Here is a 22,855-nt window from a genome sequence, read left to right on the forward strand (position 1 = left end):
CATATATATATATATGTGTGTGAACTCTTCGAGGCCAAAAGTTAGCACAAAATTAATACCATCTCATACATCGCAAATATCATGAGCAACAAAAGAAGCTTTTGATTAAAGAGAGGCGGATAGTCAGTAAGCTTTTCATGAAGGCAAAAATTCTCAAGTTATTTAAAGGTCTTCGGGCCGGGTCGGATCAAGAGACCCAATATAGATATTTATTATTTTTTAATAAATAATTATATTAAAAAGCATTGATATTTGTATAAATTAAGCTTCTCAAATAAATCTACCAGAAAAGATAAACAATAAAATGGTTATATTATTTATATTAATTATAAATTTTTAAAGTAATAGGCTTGGAAAGAGTTCGGCCCGAAAACCCGGCCCGTTTACAGCAGCATAAAAGAATGACAGTTAAAAACTTTGGAGCAAAATATCAGGAAAAGGGTCTATAAAGAGAGCAGAACTAAGTCATACCATTCTTTGAGAGAAACACAACAATAATAAAATGAAAGGTTTTAGTTTGAGAAGTGGAAAAATATTTGTTTTTGTTTTATGGATATTATTATCAATGAATGAATTCATGTTATTTTCAGCTAAAGTTTTCAATGTGAAGAAGTTTGGAGCTGTTGGAGATGGAAAGACTGACAGTACTAAGGTACATACACTAATCATCATACCATTCTATATTTGTATATAACTTGTATGTAAACTTAGTATTTAATTTAGTTTTTTTTGCATTTCTATAATGCTATTTATATGTTCAAAAACATCAAATTAAATATTTGCTATTTGTAAGGTATATATACATGGAAATATCATTCTCATTGATATATATATATATATATATATATAATAGGCTTTTGAGATAGCATGGAAAAAAGCATGCAAAAATAGAGGGAAACCAAGAGTTGTGATACCTGAAGGAGTGTTTCTTATAAGGCCATTGGTGTTAAGAGGACCATGCAAGAGTCATAAGATGCATGTTCATGTTGAAGGGGTGGTAAAAGCACCAATAAATATAACAGTGTTCAAGAACAAAAAGGAATGGATTCTTTTTCAACATGTCGAAAGGGTGATCGTCTCTGGCTACGGCAAATTCGACGGCCGAGGAGCCTTCGCTTGGCCTCTCAACCAATGTACTAAGCAGAAACATTGCAATTTTCTTCCTTCGGTATGTATTTGTTTTTTAATAATGATTTTTGTATTTTTATAAACCTGAAAGAAAAAAATTAAATTGAATATGAATTTCTTGTTATGATTAAAAAATGATTGTTTGTTCATGTTTTTTTTGTTCTCCTTGCATGGTTGTAAAAGTCAATAAAGTTCAACTATGTCACAAATGGAACAATTCAAGGCATTTCATCAGTAAATAGCAAGTCATTCCATTTGTCTATCCATAACTCAAAGCACATCAAACTCCATGATATCAAAATCAGTGCACCGGAGGATAGTCCCAATACTGATGGAATCCATATCACAGACTCAAGCAATGTAACTATTACAAGATCTATCATTGGTGAGATACTAATCAAACCTCTAATTTTTTGTAAAAATAGATTACTAAATAATAATGTAATTCATACTAATTAAAAAAAAAAAGAAAAAAAAAAAAAAGAAAAAAAGACAATGGCTATTATTCATTTGAAAAAAAAAAAAATCTAATTTATTACATGAATAGTATTATTTGTAAATGTATATAAACAAACACATTAATATACAACAGGAACGGGAGACGATTGCATCTCGATCGGGCCGGGTAGCCGGAGAGTGTTGATCTCCGGCGTGTTTTGCGGGCCGGGACACGGGATAAGTGTAGGTAGCTTAGGAAGGTATGAGAATGAGAGAGATGTTGTAGGATTAAGGGTGAGAAATTGCACCCTTACAGGCACAAGAAATGGAGTGAGGGTGAAAACATGGCCAGCTTCTCCAAAGAGCTCTGCTTCTCATTTGGTCTTTGAAGACATTCTCATGAACAATGTCCACAACCCCATCTTCATTGACCAAAACTACTCTCCATATGGCCCTTCTAAAAAACAGGTACTATTATTATTATTATATATTTTTTTTTTGGTACGTAATGAGGCTTTTTTTAAAAAATATTATTTTTTTAATTAATTACTAAAATAGGTATTTTTAGAATTATTTACCAAATTAGGCATTTTTATTTTTTTAATATTAAATTTTAATTTTTTTTAATAGTTGTGGGTCCCACTGATTTTTTAATATTAAAATTTTATTTTTTAAAAAAATCGATAGGTCCCACTAATTTTTTTAATATTAAAAATTTATTTTTTTAAAACTGAGATGGGTCCCTACTAGCTTTTTTTAAAATTAAAAAAACAATTTTCTACACTAAAACCCTTATCGTTTCATAAAAATTTTTTTACAATTAGCTTTTTATTCCCAAACTTCTACTTTCACTAATCCCTAACGAGATAAAAAAATTATAGGGTAATATTCAGCTTTAAAAAAATTTAAAAGATAAAAAAATTGTTGTAGTTAAAATTTTTTATATACATAAAAATTAAAAATTATCTCCAATATCATAAAAATTAAAATTATCTCCAATATTAGAATAATCAAAGATGTAATTGTTAGGGTAGGTGGAGAGTATTATTGGGGGTTGATGGGATGAATTATTGGTGGCACCTACCCCATTCACAAGAGCTATTAGATCTAATTCATCATAACCATCCATTTGTTGTGGTTAAAAAATTAGCGGGACCTGCCAATTTTTTAAAAAAAATAAAATTTTAATATTAAAAAACCAGTGAAACCCACAACTATTAAAAAAAATTTAAAATTTAATATTAAAAAAATAAAAATGCCTAATTTGGTAAATAATTCTAAAAATACCTATTTTAGTAATTAATTAAAAAATAATAATATTTTTAAAAAAAAAGCCACGGAATGATATGTTATTATGTTAAAAATTAAAGCTAGCTATCATTTTGTATAACATTATATGTTTTTTTTTTCTATATGGCAGAGACCATCAGAGGTTCAAATAAGAAAGGTAAGGTTTGATAAGATTAGGGGGACATCAGCATCAAAGGTGGCAGTGAGACTCATGTGTAGCAAGGCAGTGCCATGCCAAGATGTTGAGCTAAGTGACATTGATTTGAGGTACCATGAACTAGGCCAAAGCACACTGGCTTCTTGTGCTAATGTTCATGGTGTTTCCAAAGGCCTTTTGAAACCTCCTCCTTGCTTTTAATTATTCCACCTCAAAAATTTTACTTCTTATTTGTTTATATTTGTTTACATACTTCTACAATTGGCTTGTTTTTAAAAAAATTATTAAAATATTGGAATCCTTATTCCTCTCAGGATGAGTTGTTTTGTTTTGGGAAAAAATCAACATTTTCATTGTTTAATTCACTTGATTAATAGTGGATGAATTTGGATTAGGATAAATTAGGTGCGTAACGCAAATATATATTTTGATTTCATTTTTTTTTTATTTGTACTATGGGCCAATGATGATCTTATGGTCTATTAGCACATGGTCTTTTGCATAAGGTGTTCGTGCCCTTGCCGATGAGGCAGGTTGAAATTTTAACTCACATAGAACGAAAACATAGGTGAATAGATAAATTAACTCCTCATTTATTTATGCTTCTAATGTAGTTTGTCCGCATTCGGAAAAAAATTGCATTATGCAAAGAGCGCAAACAATTTTTCATAAAATTGAATAAATAATACTATATATATTTTTTTATTTTTTATTTTTTCCTAAATATCATGTGCCGATGAATGTTTTAAATAATAAAAAATAAAAAATATAATGGGTTGAAAGAAACAAATGGGATTAGGATTTAGAAAGAAATAACATAAAAGAGAGGTAAATAGGGGTGTTATATCAATATCCAATAGCTCATACAACATTCATAAATTACAAATCCACAAACATCCGTAGAAGATATGATCTCTTTTTATTTTATTAATTATAGCTCAAATAAACAAAATAGTTTATACTTTATTTAATCATAGCTTTTCAATTTTATTGCTCATATTATAAATTCAAATTTTTTTATTAAAAAAAAAAATCAATCACTGTATTATTTAAATTTATACGTGGACAAGTGGAGATTTTGTAAATTATAGAAAAACAAACATTGAATTAGTCAATTGAGAGATAATATGAAAAGCTTTGCCGGAGAGTTTTCCAATCAATAATAAACAATTAACAATTAGAAAGGTCTTCACTGATGAGCACATAGTTTGTAACTTTGATCCAAACAGATAAGTCTCTTACGTAATCTAATGGCTAAGCATGTCAACAATGCATGCTAAGGCCTTGCGTGGGATGCATATCATCATTGTTGTGAGCTTCTTCTCTTGTATTATACTATTATGTCATATTTAGATGAATACAACACCTTTTTTATTCTGATTTTTTTATATTAAATAAAACTAAAATAATTATTACATAATTTAAATAATAAAAAATATTGATTAATCTTTCAATTTCATCTGCTTCATTATTATCATTATCAATAATAATTACTTTATTAATATTATCTCTATTATTGCCGGTCTCAAATTATGATGAAAAAATAACTCTATTAAATAATTAATAATTATTTTTTTACATGAAAAGAAAAATACATTGATGTTGTTAATGCAAGGTGTTTGTATTTTTATTAGAAGACGAATTTAAATTTCAATTCATATAAGATGAGAATATATATATTAAAATAATAACTTCGCATGTGTGACGGATTTGATCCATATTTTCCTTGGAGAAAAACCCTTGAGTTAATTTATCAAGACTATTATGCATTGAATGTCTACGTTAAATAAGTTCATCAAGTGAAGCTATTTGAACTTACCAACGACTTTTTTGTCAACTGGCATCGGGTCCCTTGCGTAAAGTGTTTGTTTTGGGGAGGACTTGGGATTGAACCTCATAGCCTACGCAGAAGAAGGCACGTGGGCTCGGTGTTGAGCTTTTCTCTCACGCTGCATGCATATCCCGGGTTCATGTCATGTCCTTTTTCTCAAAAAAAAATAAAAAATAAAAATAAAGTCATATTATCTCAAATTTAATTATTAATCAATTACTTTAAATTGAAACCATGGGATTGTCTTTCTCCATCTATATCTATGTGGCTTAACATCTCACCACACAAAATGGCATCAAACACTCACCATAAAAACAAGACTTGATAGTTGATGTGGTGAATTATTGAGGGTGATGAGGATCCACATGAAGTTGGTAAATGGGCCCACATTATAAGATATCCAATGAAAATTTGCCACTTGGCATGCTTGATGTTGCACTTTGCCATTCTGTTAATGATAAGATCCATAGAATCTTTGGACTAATAATGTCATCGAATAATACAGCATGAGGGACCTCTCTTGCTTGCCACCGCTTATTTTTTATTTTTATTTTTTAAGTCGGATTTAATAATCACATTTTACTTGCTAATTAAATCTCTTAACGAACTAAGATGTCATTCAAATTATTAAATTTCAATGCACTATTATATAATAGTATACATCAACTAGGTTGATTTAAGTGTAAACAATTGATAGGGTTTTTAATAATTTGCTTAAATTGATTAAATTTTTTTTTCTTAACATACAAACAATAAACATCTTTCATTTAGAGGATGTCATGAGATATGCATGTATAAAGATGTATCGAGTACGGTAATTTAAAAAAATTTTAAGAATAAATCTCCATATCATGTAATTCATTCTATAATTAAAATTTTAAAAGGGAAAAAAATCTATATTTGCATGGTAATTGTGTTTACAAATTTATAATATTTTATTAAAAAAACCAATACGTTTTGGTTATTTAAATTTTTTTATTATTATTTAAAAATATATAATGAAAAAAAAATCAGTTTCATCGATAAGGAGATGTATAAATAAATGCCTTTTTTTTGTTTAGGATACTTATCTGGAAAAAAAACAGGGCATTTGAGGTGTCAATGACACTTGGTGGAGGAAAAGGATGAGAAGGTTTTTTAGTGGCCAAAATTGAACTAGATGTCAAATGTCACTATTATTATTATTATTATTATTATTATTATTTATATTTTTGAGCCTCACATTAAATTATTTTAAAAAACATCAAGACAGCTCCTTCATGATTATTATTTAGTTATTTACTTTTATAAAAATGAATAAACCACCTGAGATATTTTTATTATTTATTTCTCTTATTTTAGCACCTTGCAAGTTTATATATATACAGATATATGATATTGTCAAATAATTAATTGCCGACCAATAATGGAAGTTGGCCTCTCACAGATGGGAAGAGCCGGTTTAATTAAATCTGTTGCGTGCAGATATATACATTAAAATTTAAGTATTACACTTTAATTTGTAATATTTTTTATATATTTAATTTGTAATATTTTTTTATATTTAATTTGTATTTATTGGGAGGATATTAGGAGGATTATGGAGAAATTTTGATAATATGCAAGTCAGATTTATCGCATTAATATCAGTTCATCCTCATTTTTTTACGAGGATATGACCTATCATTAAAAAAAAACATGTAGTCATTCTGAGTTATGTCACTTGGTGAACTGGTAAATGAGAATGACCACATGTTTTTTTTTTATACGTGACATATCCACGTATGCAGATGACGCGTGACTTGATGTTGATAATGACAAATTCAACATATATATCGTTATCCTCATAGTGAAAACAAATAAAAGCTGGATGATCATAATAATATAAATTAAATTTCAAATTTTATTACGGTACTTATAATTTTTTTTGTGTGATAAAAGATTTGTGATTATTTTGTTTTAAAGTAAGATGGTTAATAATTCAATATTTTAGTTCCAATTTTTTTTTATTGTTTCTAGGCATATATTTTATTTGCCATGTCTAAAGAAAATTTGAAAAAAAAAAAATATAAAGAGATTGAGATAACATGAAACACAAATAGATTTATAAATCGTAAAGAGAATATATATATATATATATATATATGAACAGTCCAGCTGATTTAATTTCAAAATTAAATTGATATATATCTATATATATATAGAATTTTATAAATATATATCAGTTAAATATTAAGGTGCGTTTGGTTCACTTCACTCCATCCAAACACCCTCTAAAATGTGCGTCAATTTTTTAAATATATTGTACCAATAGACTATGAATGTAATTGGTTAATTTTTTTTTTTTAGTTCAAAAGCATTCATTAAAACCCATGTGCTTGAGTTTGGCTTTCAACGCAATCTTTGGAGTGTTTTAGGCAATTAGTTAGTAAAAAGACAAAATTAAATAAGACAATGAGGGCCGGTATCCAAAGAAAGCATGAGAAAGAAAAAGTAGGAAAGCTCCAATTTTTATATATAATTAAATAAATAAACAGAAACCCTGTTTTATTCAGTCTCCATCTCAATCACTGAGGCCACACCGAATTGAGATTAGAAAAAAATGGCAAGTGCTTGATTAGCACAAATGTCTTCATTATTTTTGGCTAATGAAATTTAAGCCATAAAATGTGGAACATTCCGTGAAACCTGGATATATAATTAAGTTTATTCATTTTATTATTTTAACAAACAGGCTATTCCATCCACATGATTCTCTTAATACCCAACATTAAATCAAAATTTGATGGTAGGCCACCACCCGCTTGGTGCTAGTAGTAACGTGCAGTGCTTGGCTGCTTGCATAAACATGAGGTCAAAACTCATGCCAGGTTCGAATTAGTTTTTTTTTTTTTTTTAAGAGGAGCGCGACGAACCCACTAGAGATCCCAGAGATGTGCACAAGCCTCGGTGGAACAAGTAGAGATGGGGCCACGCATATGTGGGCGCTGGAACCACTCGTACACAACTACTATTCACAACTTTTAGAAATATATCCTCAGCCGAGAATCAAACTTTCACCACTCGGTGAGAGCTCTATCGGTGATCCGTGTACCAATAGACCCGAAGATAGTTGGCGATTCGAATTAGTTTTTTAGTAAAGCACTGTTATTAACTCACGGTTCTAATATGGTTTTACATAAGAGGAGTCTCAGTGTGGGTCTTTTATGAGATAAGTTATATATATTATCTAGAGTTACATTGTAAAAGTTATGATGTATTATTTTATTTTTAATACATATGACATGTATTCATTATTTCAAAATAATTACTTTACTAAGTCCTTTTGAGTAGAGTGGTTATTTATATTTTTTAACTCATTTTGGTAAAAAAAAATTTGATGACTACCTCAATATTGGAAGAAAGAATTAAGAAGAGTATCAAACTCTCTTTTCTTTTTACAAAAGAAAAAAAGAAAAAAACAAGGTGTAATCATAGACTGACATTACTCCTCGCCGAATTTTTGGACACAATAATTTACATTTTTATTATATATATATTTTAACAGGTCATTGCTTTCGCTAATAAATAAAAATAATACCAAAAACCTAGTCTAGTAACACCTTTGACTAGGACCCATAACTCCCTTGCTAAACACAAACAGTTTCCATCCAAACCTCTTTCTCAATCTCTCTTAACTTCTTAACTCCATCTTCTTATATATATATATATATATATTTATTTATTTATTTATTTACACACACACACACACAAAGCCTCCTTCTCCTCTCACCTTCCTCCACCCTTAAAGATCATCAGAGAAGAAGATTGATCTCATGGCTGATGATAATAACATCAACTACTCTCAAGACATCTCAAACAACCTCAAGAGTCCTCTCCTTCCTCTGATCCAAACACCTCAACAACAACAACAACAACAAGAAGATAACAACAACAATAACAGTACTAGAAGCTTGTGTTTACTTAGATCCATCCTGACAACAAAGACTTTCTTGGTAGTCTTAGGACCTCTATTGTGCACACTGATATGTGTGTTTGTTGATCTTGGTAGTGGTGATGACCGGAAATCAAGCCGGAACATGTTGGCTGTGCTTGCATGGGTGTTTGAGTGGTGGTTGGCTGAGGCAGTCCCTATGGCCATCACTTCCATGGCTCCTCTCTTCCTTTTTCCTGTCTTTGGCATCTCTTCATCTGATGAAGTTGCTAAGTACTATATGAATGACATTATATCCCTTGTCCTTGGTAGCTTCATCCTTGCCATCGCCGTTGAGCATTACAATCTTCATCTCCGCCTCGCCTTGAAGGTCAGTTTAATTTATTATTTTATTAATTTCCCTTGAATTATATGTCATCCATTTTCAATGTTTATATGTATTTATATATATATATATATATATATAGTTAATGATGGAGTCAAGATTTAGAAAACTTTATTATATAAAATAACAATCAATGAAGTATTTGGTTTTAGTGTTTTGATTGAGCTTATCAAGATCATTTACTCTGTTACAAGCAAGGTCTTTTTTTTTTATTAATTTTATTTTTATAATATAAATAAATCATTGGCTCCGCTAATATTGTGAAAAGTAAGAGTTATTATTTTTTTAATATGAAATATATTAGTATGAGACAGAGTCTACAATTTTTTTATTTATAAAAAAAATTATTAAATATCCAAACTATCTTTAATTTTTTAAATTTTAAATTAATTTAAAATTATAAAATCATTCATACTGTACTATTCTCTCGCAGGTAAAATATTTTGTGTGTTATATTAAAATATTATATACACAATATTAATTTGTTAAGGAAAAAAAATATTATAAAAGAACAAAAATAAATGTTTACAGTCAAAATATACTACAGTACTCTTTCCTTTATACGTGATTGATGAGCTTTTTGTAACTATGACTTATATTTTATTTTATTATATTTTATTTAACTGCCTCTTAATTTTTTTTTAAAAAAAAAAACCACCACACACACATATATATATATAATAAAATTTTAATTATATGTTAGAAGTTGTCGAAAAATCTTCAACCTCTCGTATAAGCGTCTTAATACTAGTCTAACTGTACCTTACGTTTGTATTTCTAAAAATTCTAACAAAGTTGAAAATTTGATGAGGGGGCAGATGACGTCAGCATTCTACGGTGAGCACTTAAACCCACCGATAATGCTACTGGCCATATGCGCAGCAAGCATGTTTGTCAGTATGTGGATGCACAACACTGCAGCTGCAATGATGATGATTCCGGTGGCCACCGGAATACTTGAGAGGTTTCCAAAAGGAGAAGATGCACATCCTGATGTTAAGAAGTTCTGCAAGGCTGTGATTTTGGGTGTCACTTTCTCTGTTGCCATTGGTGGTATGAGCACATTAACTGGCACCGGAGTTAACTTAATTCTGGTTGGAATGTGGGAAAGTTACTTTCCTGGACAGAAAAATCTATTGGTTTTAGCACTTGGTCTATGTTTGGCTTGCCTTTGGCTGTTGTTATATTCTTTGCTCAATGGTTTCTTCTTTGCTTCTTTTATTGCTCCAAAAGCTCTGGAAAAGCTCTCTCTCCTTACCTTGATAAATCTGATTTGAAAAGAGAGATTGAATCACTTGGTAATATCATTACTTAATTAATTACTCAACTTTTTTTCTTAATTTTTTTCTTAATGATCAATTCTCTTATTATGGCAGGGCCAATGTCATTTGCTGAGAAGATGGTTTTGCTTGATTTTTCAGTATGTTTTTTTTAAAAAATTTTTTTATTTATTTATTCATGATGCTAGCTAGCTCTTGATTTTTTTTATTTTTATTTTTTAATATGAAATGTGGATTTGATTAATTTATTATGATTTTATAAATTTACAGTTATTGGTGGTGTTATGGATGACAAGAAGCTTGACAAATAGTGTACCTGGTTGGGGAGTTCTGTTCAATGATCGTGTTGGTGATGGTGCTGCCAGTGTAAGTCCTGATAATTAATTAGTTTTAAAATAGATTTCCTTTTGAATTTTGATATATAACCCTGCATAACCTCATATTTGCAAATAATCTTGTAAATGGAAGAAAATTTTAATTTAGATAAATAATAAAAATAATAATAATAATTACATCATACTTTAGTATGCTTGGTGTGTATGAAACAACACTCTTTCTGACAAGATAAAATAAAACCAAGCCCTACCATTTCTCTGTTTTTTTTGGAAACCTTTTTCTCTGTTTAAACATAATTCTAGAAGAGTACTTGTGCTTAGATTTTGGTAGTCTGTTTTTTTTGTCTACAATGATTTGGTGCATGTACTACAATGTTTATATGACTAGATTTTCTACCCAAAAAAGGTCCAAATATCCTTTTTTATTTATGACCAATATGTTCATTTATATCACGGTCTGTAATAACTGGGCCCTATGTTAAGCCCAACTACTGCATCATACTTTGGGGTTCTATCAACAATTATACAGGCAAATTTTTTGAAATAATCGATAGATATTATTATTATTATTATTTAGTTTTTTTCAATTATTATTTATTTATTTATTTTTTTGACATGAGAGCAACTTAAAAAGGTAAATTTAGAGGTATTTTGCTAAACCAACACATAGTACTACAGTATTATGTCTCGAGCCTAAATAATTTTCAATTTGTGCGTTACCATTCTCATAACATTCTAATACATAAATAGTTTTTTTTTCTTTGTATTTTATTTTTTTATTTACATATAAAAATTTAAATTTTATTTATTTTTTTAAATTAATATCTATATATATTATTAAAAAAGCAGTCCTACTGAAGAATGTTTTAAAAAACAATTTTAATTTTTTTATAACATTTGAATTTTTATTTATATTATTTATAAAATTAATAATTAAAAAACATTAATTATATTTAAATTATTTATATAATAAATGTTTATATATGACTTTTGGAGTTATTTAATTATATTAATTTTATATATAATATTGTTTCAAAACTTTTCTTTACAAAATTTAAAAAAACTTTGATATAAATACAGAAAAAAATAACTAGTTATTATTATTATTGGTGCATGATATTGCGTTGAATTAATGCAGGTGATGATGGCGACATTGTTGTTCATAATCCCAAACAAGAAAAACCCGGAGAAAAACTGATGGACTGGAACAAATGCAAGAAACTCCATTGGAACATCATCCTCCTTTTGGGCGCCGGCTTCGCCATCGCCGACGGCGTCCGCACATCCGGCGTCACCGACATCATCTCCTCCAACCTCGACTTCCTCCGATCATCCCCTTACCTCGCCATTGCCCCTCTCTCCGCCCTCATCAGCGCCATCATCACCGAATTCACATCCAACGACGGCACCACAACCCTCGTCCTCCCTTTGCTCATCCAGCTCGCCCAAGCCATGAAGGTCCATCCTCTCCTCCTCATGATCCCCGGCGCCATGGGAGCTCAGCTCGCTTATTTGATTCCCATGAGCACCCCTTCCAATGTCGTCGGCTTCTCCACCGGCCATCTTCAGATCATCGACATGATTAAGGTTGGTCTTCCCCTCAAGATCGCCGCAATCGCCGCCATCGCCATCCTCATGCCCACTTTAGGTCAGTCTATGTATTTTCCTCTTCTTCTTCTAATTCTTATTTTTATTATTTTTATATCTATTTATTTAGATCTTAAAAATTAAGTAGATTTATTTATTTATTTAATTAATTAAAAAATAAGTTTATAAAATGTTTAATTGGGAGGATAACCATTTATCTTCTAAATTTCTAATTAAATATGGTTTAAATTGTTTAATATAAATATAAAATAAAAATCATTTTAGTTTTAATACAAAATTTACTATAAGTAAAATAATAATAATGTTTTATTTATTTATTTATTGCAGGAGTTTGGGTGTTCGACATAAATAACAAAATTGAGGATGTCTTCACCAAAATTTAAGTGTGATTTTGATGGCCGTACGAAATGGATGGGTTGTTCGTTTTATGTATATAATGTTATCTTTTATATATGATGTTATATATTTTTTTTTAATAAATTATGGAGTGTAAAAATCTTAAAAATTGAATTATATAATGGATGTATTTTTTTAGTGTATATTTTGAGAAGAATGAATAAATAATGATATGACAAATATTTTTTTGTTTATAAACATTTACACTGTATCAAATAATATCTAAAAGTTTAAAACTTTTATGTTTGTATTTTTTTTTTAAAATCATTAATGAAAAAAATGTGATAGAGTTTATTAATACATGTGATTTATCCCTTTTATTAAAAAAAAAAAGTGATAGAGTGAATTAGTAATGGTTTTTTTATAAATAGACAAATGCAGGTAAACACTAACGAGATTTATGTGATATGAAAAAAGACAGATTTATTACCATGAATATATATATATATATATATATATTAAACCATAAACAACAAGTGAAGCACATTAGCTTCGTTTTGTTAGTAAGAAATAATTTATCAAGAGGTGATATACGGATCCGGATCTTTATATGAACCCGGATCCAATTAAACTTGGATCCGCATCCGTTAAATTCCGGTTCAAGTGAACCGGGCGGTCGAAATAGGTCGATTCAAACGAACCCAAAACCCATAAATCTCGAGCTCTTGCAGCTTCTTCGGGGACTCAGGGAGTATCAAAACCCTAGAAACGATTCTAGGGTTCTATGCCTTCTCCTGCTTCTCCGCCTTCGAAAATGGTGAAGAATGAAGGGATTCGCTTCGTCTCCTCATCTATAAAGATCCCCAGGCCTCCCATCTCGAGTCCCAATCCCATCCTTTCCACCCTCCCCTTCGCCCGCCAATCCTTCGCCATCCATCTCGATCGAGCCAGAGAGGCAGCACAGCGGCTACTGTGCTCCATCTCGGGCTTCCGTGGTCGTGGGGTTCTTTGCTCGGCGTCTCTTGCTGCGACGAGGCCAGAGCATGAATCCGGGGTCTCTAGGCGGCAGCATGGCGGGCGGGAGGATGAAGAGAGGGTTTTGATCAGCGAGGTATTGATCCGGAACAAGGATGGGGAAACGCTCGAGCGCGCTGACCTCGAGGCGGCTGCCACCGGCGCGCTGAAGTCTTGCAGGCCAAACGCCGCGCTTACGGGGCGGGAAGTTCAAGAGGACGTGCACCGTATCATTGAGAGTGGTTTCTTCTGCTCATGCATGCCCGTGGCTGTCGACACCCGCGATGGTATCCAGCTCGTCTTTCAGGTTTAGAACCATCTTTCAGTTCGCTTGATTTTGAACTTTTCCTTAAACCAGGTGAACGGATGATGTTGAGCTTAGCATTGTTGCAAACACTAGCGCGAAATGAATAATTGGATAAGATCTTGATGTTTATGTTGCTTATACGAGAATTTTGAAATCCTCCTTGCATGCCAACTAATTTTCATTAATATGCTTCTTTCGCCTTGTTCTAGGTTTTGTTGTAATTGATGTGTTCTCTGTTGTTTTCTTTTGCTTTTCTTTTTTCTGTTTTCCTGTGCAAATTTTGTTGTACTAGGTATCAAATTTTAAGTAACTGCTTTATTTTCTGATATAATTTTTGAACTCATTTTATGGGGTAACAGGTAGAACCCAACCAGGATTTTCAAGGTTTGATATGTGAGGGAGCTAACGTTCTCCCAACAAAGTTTGTGGAGGATGCCTTTCGTGATGGATATGGTATATTACTGTCTTGAATTCTTGGAATTTCCATGTAAAATAACTTGCATTTGGCCCCTTTCTTCTGTAATGCATCTAATTTGCTGCCAAATTTATTTACTAAATTATCTAGGTAGGTATCCTGCCATTAGTATCAGCCATGGTCAAAAGGCACTAAAGGAAACTACTACCATCAACAGGAATCCAATTTTGAAATTTCTGAAGTCGATCGACTTTGCTTTATTAAAGAATACTGTACATTCTATGCTGACATGAATGCTTGCATTATGATTTTCCTTTTGATATTGTGATCCTTTGTTGATGTCTATGGTCGTTAAAGCAAAATAACTAAAATATGCTGTTGCTGCATCTTCAAGAGCTTGTGAAAGGAATGAACTTGAAGTAAACAAAATTGAGTTTGCTTTAGATCTCTCACGAGAGTTGTGATGTCTTTTTTTGACAATTGAAGGCACAACTGTGTGTATGCAATTGAAAATGTTTATTCTAAAATCATGAACTATAACTTGAATATTCACGAGCATTTATCTTTATTTTCTGTAGTTCAAAATGTATTGCTTTGATATCTGTTTGCTATTTTTTTTTGGTTACTACTATGCTTCTATCACCATTTCCATTTAGAAAGATTCGTGGTGCTATTGTGACATTTTCATTTGGCAAAATTTTTTTGTTGACAAGTTATGCAGGAAAAATTGTCAATATACGACGATTGGATGAGGTGATTAACTCCATCAATGGGTGGTATATCGAACGTGGATTATTTGGCTTGGTTGGTGCTTCACAACAGTCAGACCCATTGATATTAATTTATATGATGCTTTTCCCCTTCTGGTTTCCTTTCCTTAATTCTATTTTCAACTCAATGAAGAGACCTTGTTGTTATGAAATTATTGTACTTTGAACTTGTTTTCTTTTGACATCAGGTTTCTAGCATTGAGATGCTCTCTGGTGGAATTCTTAAGCTACAGGTTTCAGAAGCTGAGGTTAATAATATCACCATCCGTTTTCTTGATAGAAGGACGTGAGAACCTCATCTTCCTAGTGCATATTTGGTTCAAACAAAATAATGGAGATGCTAAATCCCTTTGTGTTTTTGTTTTATTCCTGTAGTGGCGAGCCAACTACTGGGAAGACCAGACCGGAGACTATTCTTAGACAGCTTTCTACAAAAAAGGGGCAGGTTTGAACTGTAAACTTCTCATTGTGTCTAGTTGGAAGCTTTTGTTTGTTTGTATATTCGACAAACCGTCCTGGTAAGTGGTAATAAAGCAAGCATTAAGAGTTGATGCTGAAAGGTGGATCCAGGATCAGTCTTTGCCAGTGTCCTTGGTCAGGATGCATAACTGCCGGAAATCATATCTATTTAGGTGTACAACTAATGACTTTCTAACTGAAGATGTGGACTTGTGTTTTCTTGACTATGCTTTTGCGATAACCTAAGCCCAACCTACCTGTTAAGCTGCTGCTTCTGCCCACAAGCAGGCAGAGCACTTTTTTTCCTTCTTTTTTTGTCCTTCTGAGGCTCCTTCCTCTCTAGCTGTAATCTGACGGGTCCCGCTGTTACCCACTTTTGGTCCACTCTTCTAGGCCAGATGCTTGGGAGCCTCTGATCACGTGGGCATTAATTGTTTGATCACCCTGCTTTGCCAGCAAGTAGAAATTGAAGCCATACAACAGCTTGGAATGGTGCTTACTGACTGTTGAATGATCTACCAATATATCAATCCCTTGCCAGAGTAACATTGCAAGCGGAGAAATTGGATGTCCGTGCCCTTGGGAATGCTTGAATTGTATGTATAATGTGTGCAAAAATAAAAAAAGAAATGTATATTTCCCATTTCATGGTGTCATCTATGAGTAAAAGCTGGTCTATGATTGTAATCTGTTGCCATGTTTGGTGTTCTTATTTGATATATACAATTTCTTGTTTTAAGGCTACGGATGTTAACACACCTTGTAATCTAGGTTTACAGCATGCTACAAGGAAAAAGAGATGTGGAAACTATACTAACTATGGGTATCATGGAAGATGTTACAATTATTCCACAGCCTGCGGGAGGTGAATAGTTTTTTTCTTGCTATTTCTATTTTGTGTAGTTGTTGATTTTGTTTCCTGATTATATTTTGAATCCGTGACATTCATTTGCTTCCATGTCTTAGACTTGTTATTACTTCTATTGCTTTGAATTTTGATGCTATGAAACCTTTCAGACACTGGCAAGGTTGATTTGGTAATGAATCTTGTTGAACGTCCTAGTGGTGGTTTCTCTGCTGGAGGAGGAATTTCCAGTGGGTGAGTGATTCTCAATAGTATCTTTGGTGCATACCTCTTTACTAATTGATTACCATTTTGACCTCACTAATTCACTAATTCAAAATTTTTTTGGTCTAAAATGTGTAGGATTACAAATGGCCCTTTGTCTGGACTGATTGGAAGGTAGTATTTAATGTTTTCTTTTGTGATGGCTGCATTTCTCTGCTTTTGTAATTTCATGCTAGATCTAGTAATAGAAATTATTATTTGATCCAACTTGATATTTTCATGGTGTGAAGTCAAATTCTAACCATCCTTTTGCCAATCAGGCACACTTCATATGGCCTATGTTTTTGAATTCTAGTAGTTCAGGTTCAGTCTTCAGTTGAAGACATGTTCATATAAGTCTCTCACATTTGGAATTTGGTTGCAGCTTTGCTTATTCTCACAGAAATGTCTTTGGAAAGAATCAGAAGCTTAATCTTTCATTAGAAAGGGGCCAAATTGATTCCATTTTCCGCATAAACTACACAGACCCATGGATTGAAGGAGATAATAAGCGAACATCAAGAACTATCATGATTCAGGTGGTTCAATGTCTTTCTTTATTGCGTTCTTAACTATGGAAGCTGGGTTTACAAATGGTTCTCTTTCTAATGCTAGAACTCCAGGACTCCTGGCACACTTGTACATGGAGGCCATCAATCTGGTCATGGTGGTGTTACAATAGCAAGAGTTACAGCTGGAATTGAATATAGTCGACCTTTTAGGCCAAAGTGGACTGGAACAACTGGGATTATTTATCAGGTACTATTTTTTACCTTTTCTTCCTCCCTATCTTACTAGGGATATGATAATCTACACTGCTTGTTGCTTTCTAGGATGGTTTGTTTACATGACAGACCAAACCTCTTGTTTTTTAAAAGTGAAATTCTCACCTGTTTTCTATTTGTTGCTGGTGCTACACTTGTTCCATGTCTCATCATAGAATAAGACCATGCTACAATACATTGCATTTGTTGCATCAGCTTCTTCTGATCTGCCATTAGGAAGGGCTGATAGCATATCATGTCTTTAGCTTTTGTGGAGGGCATATTTCACTCTTATGCTTTCTGTTCTCTGCTATTAGCAAGTGTATTTTTTCCATTAGCATGCTGGTGCTCGTGATGATAAAGGTGATCCCATCATAAGAGATGTCTACAACAGCCCATTAACTGCAAGGTATGTACTTGTTTTATTTATTTTGTGTTGTGTGTGTCTGTTATTTATTTTCTGTGTTGTATGTGCCTTGTGCTTATCATTATAACTTTTGTTGCAATCAATTTTGAGAATGGAGTCAATAGAGTTGCTGTGTTCTCTAATTGTGCTTTCTTGTAATCTCTGACGTTGGTCTTTGTTGAATTCAACTTGTGGATGACTGTATTTCAGCGGCAACAGTTCAGATGACATGCTATTAGCAAAACTGGAAACTGTCTATAATGGTTCCAGTGACCATGGCTCCTCAATTGTCAGTTTTTCCATCCTTCTTTTTCATCACCAATTACTTTCCTTTTGTCTTACTATGGGTTTTTAATAATGCTTGCAGTTTGTGTTTAATATGGAGCAAGGACTTCCCATTCTCCCTGAGTGGCTATATTTCAACCGTGTGAGTGCTCGTGCAAGGCAAGGTGTGGAAATTGGTCCAGCTCAGTTTCTCTTGAGGTGTCATATCCTAGCCTTTGTAAAAATAATTTTTTTTGGATGTATTTGCTTGGCAACTTGTGTGGAATAATGATTGATGAATGTGAAGCATTGCCTAAAATCATGACTCTATCATCAAACAAATGGAGTAAAATAAACAATTGAAATATGTTGGCTATGTTCTATGACAAAAAACAATAGGTATTAGATCACATCTTACTGCTGAATTTTACTTTGGGTTTTGACTTGTTAATTTATGGTTTTGAAGCCGTTCTTCACAAGTTTTAGCCTCATTTAAACTTTCCATAGCATTGATCTTTTTGTCTGAAATGTTTGCACGGGTTCAGTGACTGTTTTTAATTGTTGTAGCTTATCCGGGGGCCATGTAGTGGGAAATTTCTCTCCTCATGAGGCATTTGCTATCGGAGGCACCAATAGTGTTAGAGGGTATGAAGAAGGTGCAGTTGGTTCTGGTCGTTCATATGCTGTTGGCAGTGGTGAAGTTTCATTCCCTTTGGTAAGCTGGTTGTCTCGGTCTTGATCTCACTGAAACATGCATTAAGTTTAGGTTTTCTCATATGAATTGTGCTTTCCTTTTGTAGTATGGACCTCTAGAGGGTGTTCTATTTGCCGATTATGGAAGTGATCTTGGTTCAGGTGGCACAGTACCTGGTAAGCCCTCCATAATTTTGTTCAAATCCATGCTACTTTATCTAGATCTACATCATTGAACAAATATATGTTGCTCTACGAAGTTGTTCCCTTGTGCTTTCAGAATGAATTATTTTTGGATAAATAAGTGATTAGAAAATGGGACTTGCCTTGTAATAATATAAACACCTATCGGCATTAACTAAGTCACCTCAAATACGAGAGTGTCAATAAAAGCTCGAAAACTATATGAAACAAGTATTTCAAGTGAGATAAATAACCTGGCCATATAAATTGTTTGTGGTTTACTTGATCAGGTGATCCTGCCGGAGCCAGGGGAAAACCAGGGAGTGGTTATGGATATGGGTTGGGAATTCGAGTAGGTTCTCCACTGGGGCCTCTTCGGCTTGAATATGCACTCAATGACAGGCATGCAAGGAGGTTTCATTTTGGAGTTGGCTATCGGAACTGATTTTCCATCTCTCTTCTACTAACTTCATCCTTCATAGCAGCAGCTCAAGTAAGAGTTTCTGTTTCCTTCTCCCTTGCATTGCTAGTTTAGGAAGTCTTATCATTATGTTTCACAATAAATTTTGGTGCCATTTTGTTCAAATTTTTTTTCCCTTCATTTGTTGTTGGATCAACAAATTCAATCTACAGGCAGTGTCTTGTAAAGCTCTGGCATAGATGTCATTTTGTCCCTGCATATCCTGCGCTTATCTTTATAATCTATTTGGACATTTTGTATTGTATGTTTAATATGGCTCCATTTTTATTTTTTATTTTTCTACTTAATAGTAGACACCTTACAAAAGATAGTGAACTGCTGAAGACAATTATTAACACGTACAATTTTTGTAGAATTTTTTGAAAATTGCATTTATATATATCTTCTGATAATTTGCTAAATTTTTTAAATGTATAAAAGCTTGAGTCTAGATCATTCCAATCTTAATGAGTAACGCAGACCTAGTACATAGTAGGTGACAATTAAATAAATTGATCAGGATTTCTTTTACAATGGCAATGCATTTTCCTGGTTTGGTTACCTTGAACTATGATTAGGACTGCAATTGGATTCAGTGAAACGGAGAACAAATCACTATGTTTATTCAAATATGAGCAGACTTCATGATAAACATATGCTGAAACAACCTTTTTAACTCTTGCAATGAACACCATTTTGTGTTTTAATTTAAAAAAACATGCAATAAGCGAGCTATTTGTACTATGTCTGACTAACATTAATGTTGTGTATTAATTTTTTTAAAAAATCCTTAAAAAACATGAGGTTGAATATTTAAAACAAATAAACAAATATAAAAACGTACATAAATTCTCTCGCCTCCATCACTGCACGGTATGATAGAATGAATGAATGAATAGTAGCTTTATTATTTGTCTCTATCTCAATAAAAACACAGGCTGAGAGAGCATGAGCAACAAACATGGGTCTGGAATGATAATGATGGATGCTCTCTATCTAATCTTATCTATCTATCTTTACGCTCTCCACCTAAGTCTACTATTCTGATGAACTGGGATAGAAGATGATGATGATGGCTTTCCACACTGTGGATGTACTTTTTTTATTTATATACCTAGAACCCTTGCTGGTGTGTCAGTTGAGTTTGGGGACAAAAAGGCCCTCAATGCCCCTACAAACTGAATGCTTCTCTAGGTAGTCAGTCCTCTGCAACACAAGTATTTGTGTATAACTGTTGGCATTCAATGCCGTGTAGGGCATGAGAGGGAAGAATAGGACTCTGGCTGCCCTACCTACACAGCCACAGAGTTTTGAGAGAGATGGAGATCTTGAAGCCTTGTTCAAGAGTATATATATGTAGATAGATATATCTATCTATATATATATATATATCTATATATATAGCTTTGGGCTGCTTTGCTTGGCCCACTTATCTTTCCCTTCATGGGTTTTTGGACTCTTTTGCAAGATAAGAGGAAGGCGTGGGGGTCCTCATTCTGCTGAAAGGTCCTTATTATGTGTGTCAGAGTGGTTCATATAAAGCTTTTGTCTGGTATATTCACCATGAATTGTTGTTTTTGGGTTGGATCTTGTCAATTTATTATTATTATTATTATTATTATTATTATTATTATTATTATTTAATACAATTTTATGAGTAAATCAGGAGCTTCTCATCCTTGCAAATATTATAAAATTTGGATTAAAATTAAACTCTAATTTGATCGGTGAGGGTGTTCGGTATATATATGGCAGCTGATTTTGGAAAGTGGGGTTGTGTTATTCATTTTTACTCAAAAGGGTTAAATCTAAAATAAGAGAAATTAATACACCCTCCATTCTTTTTTATATGTTATAAACTTATATTTTTTTTATTTGTCATTTTCTAATTCATGGTTTTTTTTTATTTGTCATTTTCTAATATAAAAAAATATTTATTATTTTTATTCCAAAATTATCTTGACATTCTATTCAATTTTTTTTTTTTGGAATTAAATATGAGAGAAATGTGAACATATAAATTAGATATAATTTTGAAAATATAACAAACTTTTTATAAAAAGTTTGTGAAATAATTAAATTTATTAGTATGTGAGATTCTATTAATAACGACAGATAAAAATGAACGGAAAGGAGTATTTAATAAGTGTCAGTTTTCATGTCTTGTTGAAAAGATGGCTTTGAACACCTATATACTTTCTTGATGCGTCCTTAATCATATTTTATAAAAAAATTGATAGAATAGTATCAATTTATTAAGAATAAGTTCCTTCATTATTTTATAAAAGAGCGACAGTAATAATATATTAGGCCCGATTATTTGTGGTCAGATACATAAATTTTTCTTTCTATGTGGGTGTATTTAAAATTAAAAGATTTAACTTTGCCATTGTCAATCACAAACCCGGATGAAAAAAGAGGACGGCCATTATTATGTTATACAATTGACAACCAACGGTTTTTTTATTTTTTTGACAAAATGGACAAGTCATGTGTCTTGGCGTTCGCACTATCAAGAATTGATCGTGCAACGTATGTGCCACTCACCTGGCAAGTGTGGGAATTGGGCTGCAAGTCCATTTGTAGAGCCGAGGTCCCTTTTTGACACTCACTGTGTTTGGCGTGTTTTGAACTAATTAGGGCAATAAAAGTTCCTATAAAACACTTACACAATAAGGGCCGTGTGGATTGTGGAATGAGGATGAGAACAGAGTGAATGGGGAAAAGAGGAATAGAATTGAAATAAAAGGAATGAGAATAATGCTTTTTGGTTTGAGAGAATAAGCATGGAGAAAAAAAAAAAGTAAAATACTAGGATATAGTAAAATTACATCAATATTATATTAAATAATGAATTATGTTTAATGATAAATATTTAACGTGATTTATTATTAATTATTTATAATATAAACACATATTTTAATATATTATAATTATATAATTAATCTTAATAATTTATTTAATTATTATATATTTATTAAATTAGTTAATGCCATGAAATACGTTTAATTAAGTTAATTTCATTTATTGATTTTAATTTTAATTTTCCAAAATAATTTAATTGAATTATTTAATACTTAAAGTTAAATATGTAAATATGTGATTATATTATTTAAATTATTAATAAACATTTAAATTTAATATTTCATTTCTGTTATTTATATTAATTTTAATTATTGTACTTAATTATTTACATCAATTCCAAGTTAAATATGTAGATATATAATTATATTATTAATTGAATTATTTAATAATTAAAGAGAGGTTTTATATACCGTAGGTATAGTAGTAATTTTATGGCCCATGAATAC

General features: G+C 31.8%; 3 protein-coding genes across 5 annotated transcripts; all 3 read left to right on the forward strand.

The window, feature by feature from the left end:
• The first annotated feature begins 498 nt into the window (after positions 1 to 498).
• On the forward strand, positions 499 to 3,279 carry LOC120261983 (exopolygalacturonase-like). Its single transcript, XM_039270012.1, has 5 exons — positions 499 to 652; positions 854 to 1,168; positions 1,312 to 1,513; positions 1,721 to 2,034; positions 2,987 to 3,279. Exons 1-5 carry the CDS (start codon positions 503 to 505, stop codon positions 3,212 to 3,214), a joined length of 1,209 nt encoding a protein of 402 aa, XP_039125946.1. The 5' UTR covers positions 499 to 502; the 3' UTR covers positions 3,215 to 3,279.
• A 5,270-nt stretch (positions 3,280 to 8,549) lies between these two features.
• On the forward strand, positions 8,550 to 12,878 carry LOC120261664 (tonoplast dicarboxylate transporter). The gene is given in 8 exon segments (XM_039269638.1): positions 8,550 to 9,127; positions 9,961 to 10,263; positions 10,266 to 10,440; positions 10,519 to 10,562; positions 10,693 to 10,788; positions 11,896 to 11,932; positions 11,935 to 12,405; positions 12,693 to 12,878. Coding segments are annotated over 8 exon segments (1,671 nt in total). The 5' UTR covers positions 8,550 to 8,638; the 3' UTR covers positions 12,749 to 12,878.
• A 531-nt stretch (positions 12,879 to 13,409) lies between these two features.
• LOC120261280 (outer envelope protein 80, chloroplastic) lies at positions 13,410 to 20,897 on the forward strand. Of its 3 annotated transcripts, none has more exons than XM_039269109.1 (17): positions 13,410 to 14,022; positions 14,382 to 14,475; positions 15,159 to 15,241; positions 15,396 to 15,493; positions 15,583 to 15,652; positions 16,438 to 16,531; positions 16,684 to 16,765; positions 16,874 to 16,909; positions 17,160 to 17,313; positions 17,390 to 17,533; positions 17,877 to 17,947; positions 18,155 to 18,233; positions 18,312 to 18,427; positions 18,776 to 18,923; positions 19,009 to 19,078; positions 19,375 to 19,577; positions 20,800 to 20,897. In XM_039269109.1, exons 1-16 carry the CDS (start codon positions 13,486 to 13,488, stop codon positions 19,527 to 19,529), a joined length of 2,031 nt encoding a protein of 676 aa, XP_039125043.1. In that variant the 5' UTR covers positions 13,410 to 13,485; the 3' UTR covers positions 19,530 to 19,577; positions 20,800 to 20,897. The 3 variants fall into 3 exon arrangements, with proteins under 3 accessions (XP_039125043.1, XP_039125044.1, XP_039125042.1); XM_039269110.1 differs by lacking the exon at positions 20,800 to 20,897 and adding an exon at positions 20,482 to 20,766; XM_039269108.1 differs by lacking the exon at positions 20,800 to 20,897 and having other exon boundaries at positions 19,375 to 19,839.
• The last annotated feature ends 1,958 nt before the right edge of the window (positions 20,898 to 22,855 follow it).

This window comes from Dioscorea cayenensis, chromosome 5, assembly GCF_009730915.1.
Source record: "Dioscorea cayenensis subsp. rotundata cultivar TDr96_F1 chromosome 5, TDr96_F1_v2_PseudoChromosome.rev07_lg8_w22 25.fasta, whole genome shotgun sequence".
NCBI lineage: Eukaryota > Viridiplantae > Streptophyta > Magnoliopsida > Dioscoreales > Dioscoreaceae > Dioscorea > Dioscorea cayenensis.

Excerpts from the sequence above, each read along its gene's own strand:
- LOC120261983 (XM_039270012.1), top strand. The coding sequence starts at position 503 with ATGAAAGGTTTTAGTTTGAGAAGTGGAAAAATATTTGTTTTTGTTTTA. Across the intron at positions 653-853 it reads GAAAGACTGACAGTACTAAG|GCTTTTGAGATAGCATGGAA; the intron begins GTACATACACTA and ends TATATATAATAG. Across the intron at positions 1,169-1,311 it reads ATTGCAATTTTCTTCCTTCG|TCAATAAAGTTCAACTATGT; the intron begins GTATGTATTTGT and ends TGGTTGTAAAAG.
- LOC120261280 (XM_039269109.1), top strand. The coding sequence starts at position 13,486 with ATGCCTTCTCCTGCTTCTCCGCCTTCGAAAATGGTGAAGAATGAAGGG. Across the intron at positions 15,653-16,437 it reads TTTCTACAAAAAAGGGGCAG|GTTTACAGCATGCTACAAGG; the intron begins GTTTGAACTGTA and ends CTTGTAATCTAG. Across the intron at positions 16,910-17,159 it reads TTGTCTGGACTGATTGGAAG|CTTTGCTTATTCTCACAGAA; the intron begins GTAGTATTTAAT and ends ATTTGGTTGCAG.